This window comes from Astyanax mexicanus, chromosome 6, assembly GCF_023375975.1.
Source record: "Astyanax mexicanus isolate ESR-SI-001 chromosome 6, AstMex3_surface, whole genome shotgun sequence".
Lineage (NCBI taxonomy): Eukaryota > Metazoa > Chordata > Actinopteri > Characiformes > Acestrorhamphidae > Astyanax > Astyanax mexicanus.
The window spans coordinates 4,904,314-4,922,248 of record NC_064413.1 but is presented as its reverse complement, the minus strand read 5'-3'; the positions used below and the strand labels follow the sequence as shown (position 1 = coordinate 4,922,248).

The 17,935-nt window shown below is 39.3% G+C and overlaps 1 protein-coding gene and 1 long non-coding RNA gene across 3 annotated transcripts in view; both read left to right on the top strand.

The window, feature by feature from the left end:
- The window catches only part of LOC125802491 (uncharacterized), a 479,356-nt gene that overhangs the window by 105,838 nt on the left and 355,583 nt on the right, over window positions 1–17,935 (top strand). The window lies entirely within an intron of this gene.
- Window positions 1–17,935, top strand: part of jarid2a (jumonji, AT rich interactive domain 2a) — an 89,894-nt gene that overhangs the window by 62,958 nt on the left and 9,001 nt on the right. The window contains exons 9-15 of one of the 2 annotated variants that reach the window (XM_049480718.1): window positions 3,967–4,445; window positions 9,099–9,191; window positions 10,264–10,382; window positions 12,332–12,402; window positions 13,056–13,170; window positions 14,091–14,196; window positions 16,139–16,240. In XM_049480718.1, coding sequence (XP_049336675.1) covers window positions 3,967–4,445; window positions 9,099–9,191; window positions 10,264–10,382; window positions 12,332–12,402; window positions 13,056–13,170; window positions 14,091–14,196; window positions 16,139–16,240 — 1,085 coding nt within the window. Of the gene's footprint in view, window positions 1–3,966; window positions 4,446–9,098; window positions 9,192–10,263; window positions 10,383–12,331; window positions 12,403–13,055; window positions 13,171–14,090; window positions 14,197–16,138; window positions 16,322–17,935 lie in introns of both variants that reach the window. The other variant, XM_049480717.1, reaches the window with a different exon arrangement.

Genomic DNA, 17,935 nt, shown 5'->3' with positions numbered 1-17,935 from the left:
GACATTATTGTATTAAATGCAATAGCTTGCTTAAGTGCTTTCATACCTACAACCTTGCATTTCCTTTTTTATTTTATTTTCCATTTTCATTGCCACACTACTACATAATATGCACACAACAAATGCAAACTTTTTGTATTGTAACCAGATGTCATGACTTGTAAACCAATAGAAATACCCCAATGTAGTATAATATGTAGAATTAAATAACTAAAATTTTTTGAAAGGGTTATGATCGACGTTTTTTTTTTACTCATTTAGAAGTCGTTATATTCATTGTTTGAGTGCAGAGGTGGTTTTGTGATTTCCACAAGTTGCAGATTTCTTTTTTTGTCACAGACTTCCAGACACGATAACAGTGTCTTCATCTCCGCTAGTGAATGTTTACTAGATATTAGAGAGCTCTTTTGTCAACTATAAAACTATGTTTAATTTAACTGCATTTTCTCCTCCTTACCCTTGGAGCTGCATCTCCAAAATCTGTTTATAAACAGCTCAGAATGGGGGCTCTGAGTGCTCCAGCAGACTATGGCGCTATGCCACTATGATCAGGAGATCGTTCGCTGGTTCGAATCCCGGTTATGTAGCTTGCTGCCATTCAGCTGCTAGAGCCCTGATAAAGCACAATTGGCCATGTGCGCTCTCGTCGTACGTAACTTTTAAGAGATTAGTCTATGATCAGCTCAAATCTTCACTAACTTAAATTAAGAGCTCAGTTTGTGTGTTTATGGAGTTTTAAACAGAGTTTTTAACTCGTGTTTGACCAATACATAGTCACTCCCTATATAACGCAATAATAATAGAGATAGTAGGAAGCCATTTGGGTCACAGCCTTAGTGTGTATGAGCCAGACTAATACAGTAATAGCCGTGTTTGTGGGAGTTGCTGTATTCATCTTATGAATGAGTGACCCATCTTTTCTCGCCCGGTTCTATACTACAAACAGCCCTCTGTCCCTCGCCCGTGGCCTGCTCAGGCTTTGTATAAGTGGGCACTCTTACTCTTAAGCGTCTGGCCGCGGCGTCTGCTTTGGATAGATTAGTGTGCCAGCACTGGGCCGGCTCTCTTTGATTAGATCACACTGGATCTGTGGCTGTGCTTCAGCCAAGGCTCGGTGAGCCAACTCAATCTGGCCACCTGTAGACCGAGCTGAAAAAGCAGCGCTGACGTGCCAAGAGGGTTTGGGAGGGGGTGGGTCATGCTGCTTGCCAGTCCTCCAGCTCCAGGCAGTCTCTCAGTGCCACTCCAGCACGGCTCAAGTTGGCCCCGCAGACGCTCAGCTGGCACTGACGTTCCCGGTGGCTGCCCGTGACGAATGAAGAATGCACACAGCCGAATGTAAGAGGCGGTTACCGTAGAGATAAATGTGAAGAGGCTTTGTTTTTGAACGTTAAGAGCGAATCAACAGGGTTTGTGTCAGCGGGCCTCCAGAGACTGAAATAATCACTTCCACTAAGTTGGTGCAGAAAAGCATCAAGCGCTGAAACTGAAACTGTGGAGGCTACAGATAAGGCAGATAAGATCAAATATTTTTCAGTTAAAGCACAGTTTAAGCTTCTGTAGGTGAGAACTAAAATAAACCGGTTGATCCCATTGGGATCAGACCTCATATAATTCAAAGAAAACAAGTTCATATTCATAAAGTTTTAAGAGTTCGGAAATCAATATTTAGTGGAATAACCCTGGTTTTCAATCACAGTTTTCGTGCATCTTGGCATCATGTTCTCCTCCACCAGCCTTACACACTGCTTTTAGCAAAAATTCAAGCAGTTCAGCTTGATGGTTTGATGGCTTGTGATCGACTATCTTTGTTTTGATTATATTCCAGAGGTTTTCAATTTGGTAAAATTAAACAAAACACATAGTTTTTAAGTGGTCTCTTATTTTTTCCCAGAGCTGTATAATTTGTCCTATTGTAGATCAGTAATTTTAGTTATAATTAATATTAGAAAGCTACTCATACAGTTGGGTTTCTCTGCCCAACAGCACATTAAATATCAGACTAAAGCAGCAGCACAGCGTGTTCTGTACAGCCTGTCTGGCCCTCGTCTCTAGATAAGGTACTGTAGACGACTATTACAGCTGTCAGCAAGACTTAGAGTTGGCTGTCAGCCACAGCAGTGGAATAAATGTGAATGAAGAGGAATTAATTTTAATTTAGAAGACCAGATGTTTAATTTATTTTAATAGAACTGATGCCCATTACATTAAATTGGTCCTGATGCAAAGTTTATTTTATAGCATGTATAAAATAGTATACACTATTGTATCAAATGCTTCCTTTAGTCTTAATTATGCATGCAGTATTTGGCCCAATCCCATTTCTCTTTTGAACCCCTACCCCTTTTTTTTGTCAATTTTGAGTCTTGATATTGGCCAGTGAATAATAAATTAATTACACTGCTTCATTACCAGGTTAATAGCGATGGTCAGTAGGCAACCCTACCAGGCTGATGTGATGAACGCAGTAGAGCCCTAAAGTTCAGCAACCTAGCTGCTGCTGGTAAACTAGTTATCTTTATCATGGTATGTCTTGAGAAAGTGCAGAAATGAATTATTATTGTCCATTACTTAATTATTCTGTGACATGCAGCTTTTATTAGCTTTAATTAGCTTTAATCAGCTCTGCCATCAGTTGCACCATTAAAGATTATTTAGCTAGCTGAAAAATACTACTATAGATTTTTTTGTGCGTGTTATGAAGAAAATTGCCATAAAACATTTTAAACAAAACTACATATTAAACTATGGTAATATAGTCTTATATTAAAATCTCGGTAGATTTAAATTGTCTTAAATTTATTGTAAATTTGCTGTAGGCATCAAATTTTCAGATGGTGCGTTAATGCCGATGGGAAAACATAGTGGCCTGTCGTACACATCTAATCCAGTGAGAGAAATAAGGTTAGCAAAGAGCTAACTAACGTTAGCAGCAAGCTAGCTAACATACTAACTTTAGCTAGCTTAAACAAGCTAGCTAACAATTTTAGGGATAGAACTAAGTTTATCGGACTGCTGGTTAATATTAGTGGCCAGTTAGCTAATATACTAATGTTAGCAGCAAGCTAACTAATGTTAGCAGCACGCTAGATAACATACTAACTTTAGCTAGCTTAAACACAGTGGTGAGTTAGCTAACATACTAACGTTAGCAGCAAGCTTGCTAACATACTAACTTTAGCTAGAGGTTAGAGGTTAGAGCTAGCTGACGTTACCAGGGATAGAACTAAGGTTAGCGGAGAGCTAGCTAGCTATTATAGTAACTTCAGTGGAAAGTTAGCTAATGTTACCGGGGGGAGAACTAAAGAAATGATGACTACATTTTTGAGTCTTAAATGATATTTATTGAGGTCTTAAAAAGGTCTTTAAAAAGCATTAAATTAGACTTTTAAAATGATGTAAGAACCCTGTAGTGTTTATTATAATTTTTTTTTATTATACGAAAAACATTTAATGAGACATTTGTACGTTTCTTTGGTCGCTTGTTCCAGTGCTATCTTTCCAGTGATTCTCATATCGCTCTGTTTTAAGTGTGCCTCTGTTTGAAGGGTCATGCAGCTCTAACTCTTTCCCTAGCCTACCCCTCAATTTTATCAAGATTCAGGACACACTAGCTTTAGGAATGAACATGAAAAACAGAGGGGTAGGGCGAAGGGATGAAATGGGATTGGGCCTAATTGTTCCAATAGTTTTGCACCTCTAATATTTACTTATGAACTGGACCTGGCCCGCTTCTTCCGGCTTCTGTATTGTAGATTAATACAAAAGTCATTCAAACTGTGAAGAAAAATAGATGAAATTATTTATTTTTTGAAAAAGTGTTAACCAGAACCAGTATTTGTTTTATATTTTAGATTCTACAAAGTAGCACCTCTTGCTTAGATGACAGCTTTACACAGCTTGGCTTTTTCTCAGTCAGCTTTATGAGATAAGAGTCACTGATTCTGTTCTGGTGTTCTTCCACAGGCGGCTGTGAACTGGACCTGGCCCGCTTCTTCCAGCTCCTGAACGACATGGGGGGCATGCAGCAGGTGACGGACCTGAAGACGTGGGGGCGACTGGCCGACCTGCTGGGCATCCCGCGCTCAGCCCAGGACCGGTTGGCTAAGCTCCAGGAGGCCTACTGTCAGTATCTGCTGTCCTACGACTCGCTGTCGCCGGGCCAGCAGGCCCAGCTGGAGAAGGACGTTCTGGCCGAGAAGGAGAGCCTGGAGAAGAAGAGCGGGCCCCTGGAGGGCCAGGCCGACATTTCCCAGCACGCTGCTCTGGTCCTGCCGCGCTGCGAGCCCAAGAACGGCCTGGTGAACGGAGCGCTGCACCGGAGCGGGGTTCGGGAGCGCCTCCGTGAGCTGGACCCCACGGCCAGGAGCAGTAGACCAAGAAGACTGGACAAGAAAGGAGAGGACGACGGGGTGCTGAACGAGCTTAACAAATGCATATACAAGGTACCACACATATATTTATATATATATGTGATGGGCAGTGCTGCACCACTGACCACCAGCATCGGAGCTGGGCAACAGAGGGGAAAAATAAGTGGAGTTAGGTCTCGAAACTCCAAGTCCCACAATCCCCAGCGGTGATCAGTGGCAACCAGCCACACCTGTGCAGCAACTCTAACTCTATATAAAGCCCAGTCAAACCAAAATCATTCTCGTCGCACCTTTAAAGAACAGAGGGTGTAAGAAGGGTGTAAGAAAAGAAAAGAAAAGAAAAGAGAAGAAAAGAAAAAAAGAGAAGAAAAGAAAAAAAGAGAAGAAAGAAAATAATATAAAAAAAATATTAAATAAAAGAAAAGAAAAAGAAAGAAAATAAAAGAAAAGAAAAGAAAAAGAAAGAAAAGAAAAGAAAAGAAAAGAAAGAAAAGAAAGCCACACACAAAAAAGATATAAAAGATCTCTGAGCTGTGCTCAGTCCCTTTTGAGTTTGATTGTTTTGGTTTGGTTTATTTGAAGCTTAAAGCTGTCTTTCATTTTACGTGGCATTTCCTATGTTCTGTTTTTGTGCAACATTTTCCAGTCTCCTCTGTGGAGAACCAAACCAAGTTCCACAAGCACACCCTTTTAATACAAACACATTATTAAAATAGATTTATAAATAGCTCAAATAATCAAATAATTATAAATATTTATAATATGTGTATACCAGTGGCGGATGCTGGTCTTTCAAGGACGGGAAGCTCAATTTCGGCCTACATCTTAACACATGTCGTTTTATTTATACAAAAATTCTACTCTCCCTGAGATGTTTTTTTTTTGTAAACAAAAGGCATTATTTTCACTACACAACAAAAAGGTACCCATTCTTTACATTGAACAATTACATACAAAGACGCTATGACATGAATAAACATAAAATGATCATTAAAAAAAACATTACGCAAAATCTTTAAAGTTACTACTTGCCCCTGTTCATTTATGTCCTGAGATAGTTTCATCAAGAGGAATGGCCATCAGTACATTTTATTTATTACAGCACTTCCAGTCAGCCAGCTCACTTTATCATATCAGGGCAGCTGAAAATACCTGTTACTTTTCCCCACCTTTTGCACCAAATTAATCTGAGCAGTTGATCTGCCCTCCTGTTTAACTCTTAAGTTTTTCTTCGTAAGGAAGACTATCAAATGGCTTCTCCAAAATCCGTCCACAACATTAAAACTGTCTGACATTATGGTCAGCTTGCACTGGCGCGAGGCTAGTGTGAAGTGTGTCCGTCTGTGAGTGCTTTGTGATGGTGGAGGGGCTCAGCAGCACCCGCTGGACAGAAACTGCGATAGAAAAGAGTGATAGAAGTCAGAAAGAGTGATAGAAGTCAGTCTCCAAACACAAGCAAGTCGCTAGTCGTTTTTAATAAAGAAAATGCCCCTATAAGGATTAGGAAAGTCTCCGGTTCAACTCAGAACAGAATGAAAATTCTCCCGGCGCGCATGTTTAAACCCAAATATCGCTGATTCGCTCATTTCGCTGTCAATCAAAAAGGGACTCCGCCACAGACAGATCGTCCAATCATCATGCAGAAGCTGAGCGTCCGGGCCGGCCGAGGCCAGCCCACTGGCCCATAGACCCCCAGAGACGCTGAGCGTCCGATGGGCGGGACAAAGCCCAGCATTTATCCAATGACTCGTTTCGTTTGGCCGCGCGCTTTGCTCCGCTATTGAAGTCTGTGCACTGTTTAAAGCAGCGCTGTGAAGCTGCGGGAATGAGTGAGAGGAAAGCCGCGGCGTTACCAGTGATAAGAAGCTAATTCTGAACTAAGTTCAGCGCGGTGTAGCGCATATTTAATCAGTGACATGTACACACAACAGTATATATTTAATCACTTATTTTTTAACATTTTAGGGGAAGCTGAGCTTCCCTTGCAGTCTTAGAGCAATCGCCACTGGTGTATACATATATAAGTATACATATATATAATTGAAGAAATATATAAACATCCAAACATCCATTTTGCTCTGCAATTGGATCCAACACCACCCTCTCCCATAACAATATATATGAACATACACAAGGTCTCGAGATCTATTATCTTGTGAGTGACATTAAACAGTGGCCATAGTACTCATGGCAAGGCAACATGGATTATTGGAATTGGAGCGAGGTCTGATAATTAATGCCAGATGGACGGGATATTCAATTCCCAAAGATTTGAAGGCATTGAATGTTCCCCAGTGCACACTGTGTATTCAGTGGTGTTTCATTATTTAAAATATTTTACATTGTAGATTAATACTAAAGTCATCCAAACTATGATATGGAATTATCCCCTTGCTTAGATGATGGGGCTGCAACAATTAGTCGGCATAATTGACAACGTCAGCTTTCAAATTTCAATTAAATTTCCAAGAGAGAGAGAGAGAAAAAGAGAGAGAGTGCGCATGCGGGAGAAAAAAAGGGGAAATGATGAAGATACACACCTAGTGAGAGAGTATGTATCCTGATTGGCCTCTCCTCAATTATTAGTTGGCCAATGAGGTTTCAGTGTGAGAGGGGCTTGCAGCATGCGGTCGAGACGCGAGTGAAGTGTAATTTCAGCGCTGTGTCCCTTTAAACACAAACAAACACATTTAACTCCACAAAAATACTCTACAGTCTGTCTTTACTGGTTCTGTAGAGTTTAAACACTGACTCTATATTACCCACGGAGAGTTAAATTACTGCAGAGAGCTGCTGAGGAGAGTTTAAACTGGCTTCACTCCTTCATTAACATTATTAACATTAGTTAAACTGATGTCAGATTACTATTACTCAAATTACTGTAATTGAGTAGATTTTATGAGTAATTTGTAATTTTTAGGTAGTTTTTAAAATAGGTAATAGGTACATTTTGACACAAGTAATTTACTTCACTACATTGGAAAACTCCCTGTTACTAAGTAAATAATTAAATGCTGGGGAAAAAAATAAAACAAAAAATAGTTTTGTTCTCCATGGCAGCGCAGCTGAACTTTTCCATGCAGTGTTTATTATTACGGTTAGTGGGAGAGACACTGTGTGAATCAGCTGTGCTCGGGGGAACCGGTGTTCTGTCGAGTTATGCTACCCATCGATATGTGCTTCTTTACGGCACTGCGCATGCTCCGACAAACAGTTTTTTTGGATGATTTCATGTTTTTCATGATAATTCCTTAAGTTTTTATTGAAAACATTAAACAGTCTGCTTAAATGTAAAAATAAACATGTAAAACTATAAAAATACTATAAATACTATAAAAAATTTTAGTCACCTATATGATCATAACTTTTTAACAGTAAAGAAAAAAAATGGATCATAGAAACCTAGGCCACTTGTTCTTGAAAATGTTTTATGGGGTGGTCTGAACAAATACTGCCTGAAAGGTCAGAATTATTATTTGGAATAATAATTAGTTAAACATATTTAATTTATGATTTGTACTTTTTACATCAAATAATTAAATTTAACTATGTAACTTTTACTCAAAGTAAATTTTAAATTGAGTACTTTTTTACTTTTACTCGAGTAGATTTTTCGATGGGTACTTTTAGCAAAGAAAAGGTACTTTTACTCAATTACAATTTTTCAGTACTTTTTCCACCTCTGACTAATGTTAGCAGGATAAGTGTTGGGGAGATACTGTACTCTGTCCTCTTCATTAAAATTAAGTTCTATTTTTTTAGTGAATACAGACTTCATTTAAACAAATACATACAAGTATCCTTGAATCTTCTGAAAATAACATCCAGCCTGTGTGAATGTTTCCTATAATATACTTTGTAATTTTTAGTTTAATATAGGTACGTCAAACTATCAAAATGTACTGCAAAACTGGTTTTAAGGTTTTAACGTGTAGCTGTCCTTACCAGTAGGAAATACAAATGGAGGGCATGAAAAAAATATTTGTGACTAATCAAACAAATAATCGGCAGATTAGTCGACTACTAAAATAGTCATTAGTTGCAGCCCTATTAGATGACAACTTTGCACATATTAGCTGGATTTTCTCAGTCGGCTTTATGAGGTAGAGTCACCTGGAATTCCAGGCTTTCAGTTAACAGCTGTGCTGAACTCGTCAAGAGTTCATTACTTTAATTGACACCCTCTTAATGTGTTTGAGAGCATCCGTTATAAAGTAGTGAAGAGGTAGAGTTACAGGTATACAGTGAATAGTGAATATTTGAGTGATGCTTTAATCCACATTATGACAAAAACTACTCAACAAAGTAAAGAAAAACGTTAATATGAAACTGGCACTTATCAGGACCACCCCAGGAAAGTTCATCATTTACCAGCCTCAGAAACCGCAAGGTTAATAGCACCCTAGATCATTTTACTACAAGTTTACTACACGATACGTTATGTGTCTGGATGACTTCAGTATTCATTTACAATGTAGGAAAAATAATAAAATAAAGAATTAGAAGGTGTGGCCGAACTTTTGACTGGCAGGTTAGTTCCATGACACTAGTTCAAGTCCCATTACTTTTGGCTCATTAGCATATAGAGCTGCAGAGCTGCAGTGAAGTGAAAGTCTATTGGTCAGAATGTAAGCGTGTCAAAAGTTTTGCTGTGGAAATGTCCTGTGATTGGAAAAATGTCCATTTTCCATTTGTGACTCTTTTTGTAACCGTTTCTCTTGGCAGGGAAAATCATTCTCCCTAATGACGTTTTACCGTGCAGCCAGGAACACCATGAATATGTGCTTCAGCAAAGAGCCGGACACAGCTCAAGTCGAGGTACGGCTCTTTTTCACCAAACAACAAACAGTAGTAAGTTACATTACGCCGGCTGTTTCAAAAGAGGGAAATATTCTGCCAATTAAAAACCTGTATAAATGGTGTGAAATGCTTGGATCTGGTAAAGTGTATCACTTTTGTTTCCCAGAAGTGAAAGAAAGTAGATATATGATATGTATTTCCCAACTCCCAACAGAAAGTTGGAAAATGTTAACTGGATACAGATACACAAAAACATAAATTTATGCATTTTGTATCATTAAAAATGAGTATATTACTGTATTTCCAGACTATAAGGCGCACCATATCATAAGGCGCACTATCAATAAACATCTATTTTCTGGTCTATTTTCATACACAAGGGCACCAGATTATTAGGGGCATTTTAAGCAACAATAGTAAGGAACAAGGGTGTTGCACAGTAATCAACACCGATTTATCTACTGATTTCTCTGTTATATAAGTGAGTAAAGCCCTTCTGTTTATTTACAATAAGCTTAAATTTCCAGCACTAGCCGCAGTTAGCAGCAGACTATAGTCCGATAAACTCTCCTCAGTACAGCGAAAGAGCTAGCGCTGGGGTTAGCGGCTAATGCTAATACTGCACCAGCAGTATAGTATAGTAGAGACAGGCATTATGGAAATTGTATTGTACTGTAAATATTGCTGTTAATTACAACTCAGATGTCCCTTGCCACTGTGTGTCAATCTGGCAACCCGTAAGAACTTTGCATGGGCAAGAAAACCATCTATTCAGTGTTCTGAAATTGGACTCCTTTAGCCATTTCAAACATGTGCTCACATTTATTACTGATTGTTCCTTTAAATCAGAACCCCAGTATTGCAATATGTATTCCAATATGTATTGCAATGATAAGACGCTCTTGTCGATACACAGCTGTAGCTGCATCAACTCTTCAAAAGACAAAAGACTGTTGTGATGTATTGTGAGGCCAATTGTGTCCAGTTATTTAATAGGCATAGCTATTTAGCTTTTGTTCATGTTTTTTTACATTACTTATTTTTGGATTTTCTAAATCCCATCCTTTCCTCTGCTCCTGTCCTCCTGCAGCAAGAGTACTGGAGACTGGTAGAGGGAAAAGAATGCCATGTCGCAGTGCACTGTGGGCGAGTGGACACAAAGACTCATGGGAGTGGATTTCCTGTGGGCAAGTCTGAGCCATTTTCAAAGTAAGTACCCATAACTTCTACATAGATTCAAGCTTATTGCTACTTTGTTAGATTCATTATGAGCATACATGGATAATATATTTTATCAGTGGGTATTGAGTAACACTGCTGCCCCCCAGAAGACTGTGGTCCTGTAGCGCACAGCAACCTTTAACCAATAAGTCCTGCTTAAGACTAATAAGACTGCTAATGCTGCATTCACCCGTCTCTGTTACATAAATTAACCTGTAATGGCCGCGACACTCAAAGCTGACGAGAAAGAACCATCACTAGCTAGAGAGCACTTCAGTTTCTGAATCAGTTTCTCTGATTTTGCTATTTATAGATATATGATTGAGTTAAATGAACATTGTTATTTTATTCTATAAACTACAGACAACATTTCTCCCAAATTCCAAATAAAAATATTGAGAAATGGCTGAGTTCAGAAATCAATATTTGGTGGAATAACCCTGTTTTTTAATCACAGTTTTTTTTCATGCATCTTGGCATCATGTTCTCCTCCACCAGTCTTACACACTGCTTTTGGATAACTTTATGCCTTTACTCCTGGTGCAAAAAATCAGGCAGTTCAGATTGGTTTGATGGCTTGTGATCATCCGTCTTCCTCTTGATTATATTCCAGAGGTTTTTAAATCTGCCAAATTAAAGAAACTAATAATTTTTAAATGGTCTCTTATTTTTTTTAAGAATTGTATTAGCCACCTTATTTTACACGACGGCCATTAATATAGATTACACCCACATTGATAACACTGCACTGTAATAGTTTGTTCCACCATTGGGGAACAATGAGACTCTGTATGAGACTGTTCTCATACAGAGTTCCCCAATGGTGGAACAAACTACCTTCTACTACCAGATCAGGAGAATCTCTCACTATCTTTAATAAACTCCTGAAGACAGAGCTCTTCAAAGAGCACTTACTCTCCTAACACCTCTAACTAACTACCTTCTACTACCAGATCAGGAGAATCTCTCACTATCTTTAATAAACTCCTGAAGACAGAGCTCTTCAAAGAGCTCTTACTCTCCTAACACCTCTAACTAACTACCTTCTACTACCAGATCAGGAGAATCTCTCACTATCTTTAATAAACTCCTGAAGACAGAGCTCTTCAAAGAGCACTTACTCTCCTAACACCTCTAACACACTAACTACTTCTAACCCCATTACCTTCTTCCCCTCCTTCACTCCTCCATCCCATTATTTCCCTTTGACATCCTTTAGGTCCTATCTAAAGATGTTTTTACCTTTAACTTCTATTACTTTTGTTCTTCACTATTGTAAGTCGCTTTGGACAAAAGCGTCTGCTAAATGTAATGTATTATAAGGCACACTACCAATGAACATCTATTTTCTGGTCTATTTCCATACATAAGGTGCAACACATTATAAGGCGCATTTTAAGCAACAATAGTAAGGGACAAGGGTGTCGCCATGTTTCCCTTCTAATGGGGAAGCAACTAAGAAAATAAAACTGTAATTCTTCATTCGACCAGCGATCGCTGGATGCTAATCTACACAGATTTATCTCCTGAAAACTGTTTGGGCGAGTAAAGCTCTTCCGTTTACTTCCGTGTACTCAGCTTACGTTTCCAATATTTAAGCGATAAGCTTTTTTTTAACTTTGTACATTAATTTGCAGTTCTCTCACAGCCAAACACAGACACTAATTCACCATGTCAGGACTGACTAGACCCAATGACTGTGCAGACTACGCCTGTCAGTCTGCCACAGAGGCTTACAGACAGCCTGACAGTGTCCAGCAGCTGGACACCAGCTTGTGTTTCTGCACTATAAGAACGTCTGCCAAACGTCTGCCAATACATGTGAATGTGGATTTAATTATTATTATTATTCTGAGGTATACTCTGCTGCTGTGGTGCACTGCAACTGGTGTTTCTGGATTCCACGCTCATCACTTCTCATTTCTCATTAATTCCAGGCATGGATGGAATCTCACTGTCCTTTCCAATAACTCAGGATCCATCCTGCGTCATCTTGGTGCTGTGCCAGGTTTGACCACTGTTCCTGACTTCTCAACATAATAACCCCATTCATTCATTTCAGCTCAGTTTATTTCATCTAGAGCTTTTTAGATGTTGTCAACATTGTCCTCTTGATGCAGCAACCATATTACACATATAGCTTTCAGTGATACACAGTCTGTGCATTGTTTTATTTAAGTTATATCTTTTAATTAGGGCTGTCAACATTAAAGCATTAAAACACAACGAATGTGAAATTAGTATGCGATTAATTTGAAGGAGAGCTCTAGTGTGAAATGGACTTTAGGTGTATTAAAACGTGATAAAAAATACTTACCTTTGTTGAATAGCACACCTCTGTTCCTCAGCAGTTTTCTGAGATCCAGTATTTTGGGCACTTTGCCAAAACAGGCTTTAGAATGGATGATATGAGGCATGTTTTGCCCCTGCAGGTAAATCATCATCCCCCTGTTGTGAGCATTTTATACTAAGAGACCACTCCAGTTTCTGAATCAGTTTCTCTGATTTTGATATTTATAGGTTTATATTTGAGTAAAATATAAATCTCAGTGTTGCTCTATAGCAACATCATGCAGTAAATGTTTAATAAAAAGAATTTAATTACAGTAGAATCACAAAATGTATATACATTTATGTTTTATTGTTTGTTGTTGTGAACAGGAGTGACCATCCCCTGGCTGAATATAGGCATGGTCTTTTCTACCTCATGTTGGTCCAGGGACCAGAATAGCCTTCCATACATAGATTACCTACACACTGGTGCTGATTGCATTTGGTAAGTTCCTTTTTTGTTCAGTATTACCCAAGATACATATATGAGGGGGCTAATGTGATGTGTGTGAACATATAGGAAAAAACTTTATTCATATTTTTCTCACTATAAGGCGCACTTCAAATCACTTCACTTCACTGCTCTTTATGTAAAAATTCTACCAGTCAGCTTTATAAAGGAATTTCAGTTTAGTTCTCTAGCACTAAGGCTGAAGCAGTATTAGCATTAGCCGCTAACTGTGCTAAGCGTTAGCTCTTTCACCGTTCAGAGTTGAGTATTATCGGCCTGTGGCCTGCTGCTAACCCCGGCTAGCACTACTGGAGCAGCATTAGCATTAGCCACTAACCACGCTAAACGCTAGGTCTTTCGCTGTTAAGAGTTGAGTATTATCGGCCTGTGGCCTGCTGCTAACACCGGCTAGCACTGCTGGAGCTGCATTAGCATTAGCCATTAACCACGCTAAGCACTAGGTCTTTCGCTGTTCAGAGTTGAGGATTATCAGCCAGTAGCCTGCTGTTAAGCCTAGCACTGCTGAAGCAGCATTAGCTGCACTACTCAGAGGTGAGTATGTTTGACCGTATCCTGTGTGTTTACTGTGTTAACACAAGCTATGTGGGACCTGTAGCTCTGTCAGGCGGCCTTAGTGGAAATCTGGAAATCTAAGCTTACTGTAAATAAACAGAAGCCCTTTACTCACAAAACATTATTCAGAAATCCATCAGTTCAATCCATTATGCAGTGAAGCATGCATCATGCACCTTTTAATCCGGTGCGCTTTATGTATGAAAATAGACCAGTAGTATAAAAAAAAAACATTCATTGATAGTGCACCTTATAATCTGGTGCGTCTTATAGTGCATAAAATACGATACACTTATTCCTGATAACATAGTAAAATTATTTTGTGTGATGTGTCTTTGTAGGTACTGTATTCCTGCCGAGGAGAAGTCAAAACTTGACAAAGTAGTTCACACACTGCTGCAGGCCAACGGAACCCCAGGGCTCGAGATGCTGGAGAAGAACATTATGGTGAGATGGTTCACATGGTTTAATATAATCATTTCCTCAGTTGTGTGTAGGTGTGACACATGCTAGTTAGATTCTTCCAGTGTGGCAGAGTGAAGGCTAGTCACTGGACAGCTCAACATGCTTGGAGGAGAATGCTTACTGTCCAGTTCCGTCACCCAGAAGGAACCTAGCTAGTGTCACACTGTGGTGTGGGAGAGGGAGGGTCACAACACCCATAGACAGATAGACCACTGCTTAAAAATGTCAAGGCAAGTCTTGTTTACTTAGCATTCATTTTGCAACAACGTCAAGCAGTTTTCTCCTGGATACAAGATCAGCCTTCCATGTGTTTGAATGGGGAGAGCCCAGAATATTGGAAGGTTAGATTACCATTTTAATAACATATTTTAAATCACTAAAAACTTGTGAACGGTCTACAGATTTTAGCTAAATTATGCACAAAAACTCTTTTTAGGTTTGTTATTGCCTAATTTGCTCTTTTAGTTGAGCATTATGGTAACTTTTATTTTTAAACTAGTGGTTGATCTCCTCAATAATAAAAAAAAATAAAGTCTCAGATTATTCTCACTCAGACTCCTGACCACTGATAGTTGATGCAATACTGAAAATGACATTCATGCCAAAACTTAGACAGTTGAGCTCATGTTTTGTATTTTGTATTACCAGCAGTATCATTTCTGAGTTGCATTTATTTATTATACTGTTGCATCCAATATTGCCACATTTAAAAGCCAAAGCTCAAATATCTACTCTGTGATTCCAGCATCATGGCTAAATTTACTGGAGGCACAAATATTTCAGTACCAATCCTCAATGCATGCCCTTATGAAAAGAGAGTATACCTAAGAGCTTTAAAAATATGTTCAATTAGGTAAAGAATACAAAAAGTGCATTTTCTATTTAATATACTCAATGAAAATATACATTAAATATACTTAAAATGTATTTTTCCCCCAGTGTCATTAAGGTGTACTAAACAAAATGTGCATCAATATGCAAAGTAGTACATTTACAGTAAATTTTACAAGTGTATTAAAACTTATGTTTAATAAAACACATACTTAAATGTACTTAAGTTTAAAGTTTACCTACTGCTTTTATGTTATGTTTAAATATAGCATAATTACAACTGAAATATACTAAAGTAACCATAAGTTGTTCCAAAATAGTATATTTCGTATGTGTTTAAGATATGTTTACATATTTTTTATTTGAAAAAAAGTATGTACTCTTTAATGATAAGCATATTTTAAAAATATATACTTAAATGCACTTTCCTTTTACAAGGGTGGAGACACAATCATCAAAGCATGTGATTACAATCAATATACTAACAGCATGAAATGATCAGTTGCACATGGTCAGATAGCCTACATGCTGTGTTTCTGGTGCTATATCAGCTTTTCAAATGGGCCCTCTTGTGATTGTAATAGGTCTCTGGTATTTGGACTTCAGCGTTCATTCACACTTAAAGAGGCACTAAACCCTAAACCATATTATTTTTCAGAAATGTGTTAATTTGACATAATGAAACACACCAATCCTGCTTAAAATGTGTATACACCTTTTCCTAAACCTTAAAAATGCTTTTATTGTGGTCATTTGCGCCTCTGCAGCTCCCTCACAGGTTCAACTATAGGCGTGGACGATGTGTCCGTGTACCAATATGCAAATCAATCAATCAATAATACTGCCCCCCTGCTGACGCCCAAACAGCTCCTCCTCCTGCCCTGCCCCTAAACCCATACATCACCCTGTGCCCCTCCTAAACTACCCCTCTTTATTTATTTATTATTATTTTTTTTTTTTTAGCATTTTTTAAATTTGAGCTGAGAGTGGAGTCAGCTAATATAAGGGGGTTTAATTACCCTTTAAATATTTCCTATTAAATCTCTGTCGAATCCTTTAAAAACGGATTCTAAACAGTAATCTCCTCTCACAGATCTCTCCAGAGGTGCTCCGTCGAGAGGGGGTGAAGGTGCACCGGACAGTGCAGCGGACTGGCCAGTTCATGGTGTGTTTCCCGGGGACCTTTGTGTCCAAGGTGTGTTGTGGCTATAGTGTGTCTGAGACAGTGCATTTTGCCACACCTGAGTGGATGAAGCTGGGCTATGAGGCAGCGAAGGTGAGTGTCTCCAAAAGCAGGAACCAGAACGGCTTTTAGCAAGTCAGCTAACTGGACACAGATCCCAAACCGTTCTACTTACCTTTACTTTGGTTGAATTGCTACACTGACTCTGCGTTTCAATACTGTTTTTAACTTTCCATCAAACATCAACATTAAAAATAGTGTATGTGAAATTAAAGGAGGACTCCAGTGTAAAAAGGACTTTGGGTGTAGTAAAACATAATAAAAAGTACTTAGCTTTAATACCTTTGTTGAATAGTCCACCTCTGTTTTCCTACAGATTTTTTTTTACAGAGTGCTTTTTGCCCAGCACTCTGTACAACGGTCGTTTTGGGGCATATTTTGCACCAATAAACTGCTTTTTACACTGGAATCCAGGCTGAAAGTAGCTTCACACCTCCTTTGTAGAATCCGAAGAACTCTAACATTTAAAACGAGGCATTAATAACTTAAAAAGTGCACAAGAAGCTTATTAAAAACCACTGTTTACATCCTCTAACACTAGCTTCAGCTCAGAGCGCTGCCATCACTGTACTGATAATGACAGACATACACACACACACACACACACACACACACATATATATATATACATAGACTCCACATAGCGTAGCAGCCGGCGCCAGGAGGCTATGTATATATAGGAAGCGTTGCTTCATCACCAAAGGCGACGAGTCAGCATACAGAGAGGAGGTGCAGCGGCTGACAGACTGGTGTACAGTCAACAACCTTCACCTGAATGTGGACAAGACAAAGGAAATGGTTGTTGACTTCAGGAGAGCACAACACACCCACTCTCCACTCAACATCGACGGGTCCTCTGTTGTTAAGAGCACCAAGTTCCTTGGTGTCCACTTAGCAGATAACCTCACCTGGACCCTGAACACCAGCTCTACAGCCAAGAAAGCCCAGCAGCGTCTCTACTTCCTCCGGAAGCTGAGAAAGGCCCGTCTCCCTCCACCCATCCTCACACTCTTCTATAGAGGGACCATTGAGAGCATCCTGAGCAGCTGCATCACTGCCTGGTTTGGGACCTGCACCGTCTCTGACCGCAAGACCCTCCAGCGTATTGTGAGGACAGCTGAGAGGATCATCGGCGTCTCTCTCCCCTCCATCACGGACATTTACACCACCCGCAGCATCCGCAAAGCAACCAGCATTGTGAATGACCCCACTCATCCCTCACACGAACTGTTCTCCCTCCTGCCTTCGGGAAGAAGGTACCGCAGCATCCGGTCCAGCACGACCAGATTCTGCAACAGCTTCTACCCCCAAGCCATCAGACTCCTCAACTGCAGAGACTGAACTGATGTTTTTTCTGTACATGCACACACACTCTTACCCCACTTACCCCAGAAAATGGAAAGCACTAAAAACCCTACTACCTCACTGGACTCTATTGTACACTGTGTAATAGAGGTAATTACTACCTCACTGGTCTTTTTTGCACACTGCATAATTTGCACACTGACTTGTTATTTATTATTCTTTGTCTGTATGGTGTTGTATTGTCTGTCTGCACTTTTGTACTGTTGCACTATTGTTCTGTCTACACTGTGTTTATGTGCACCATGGTCCCTGGAGGAACGTTGTTTCGTTTCACTGTGTACT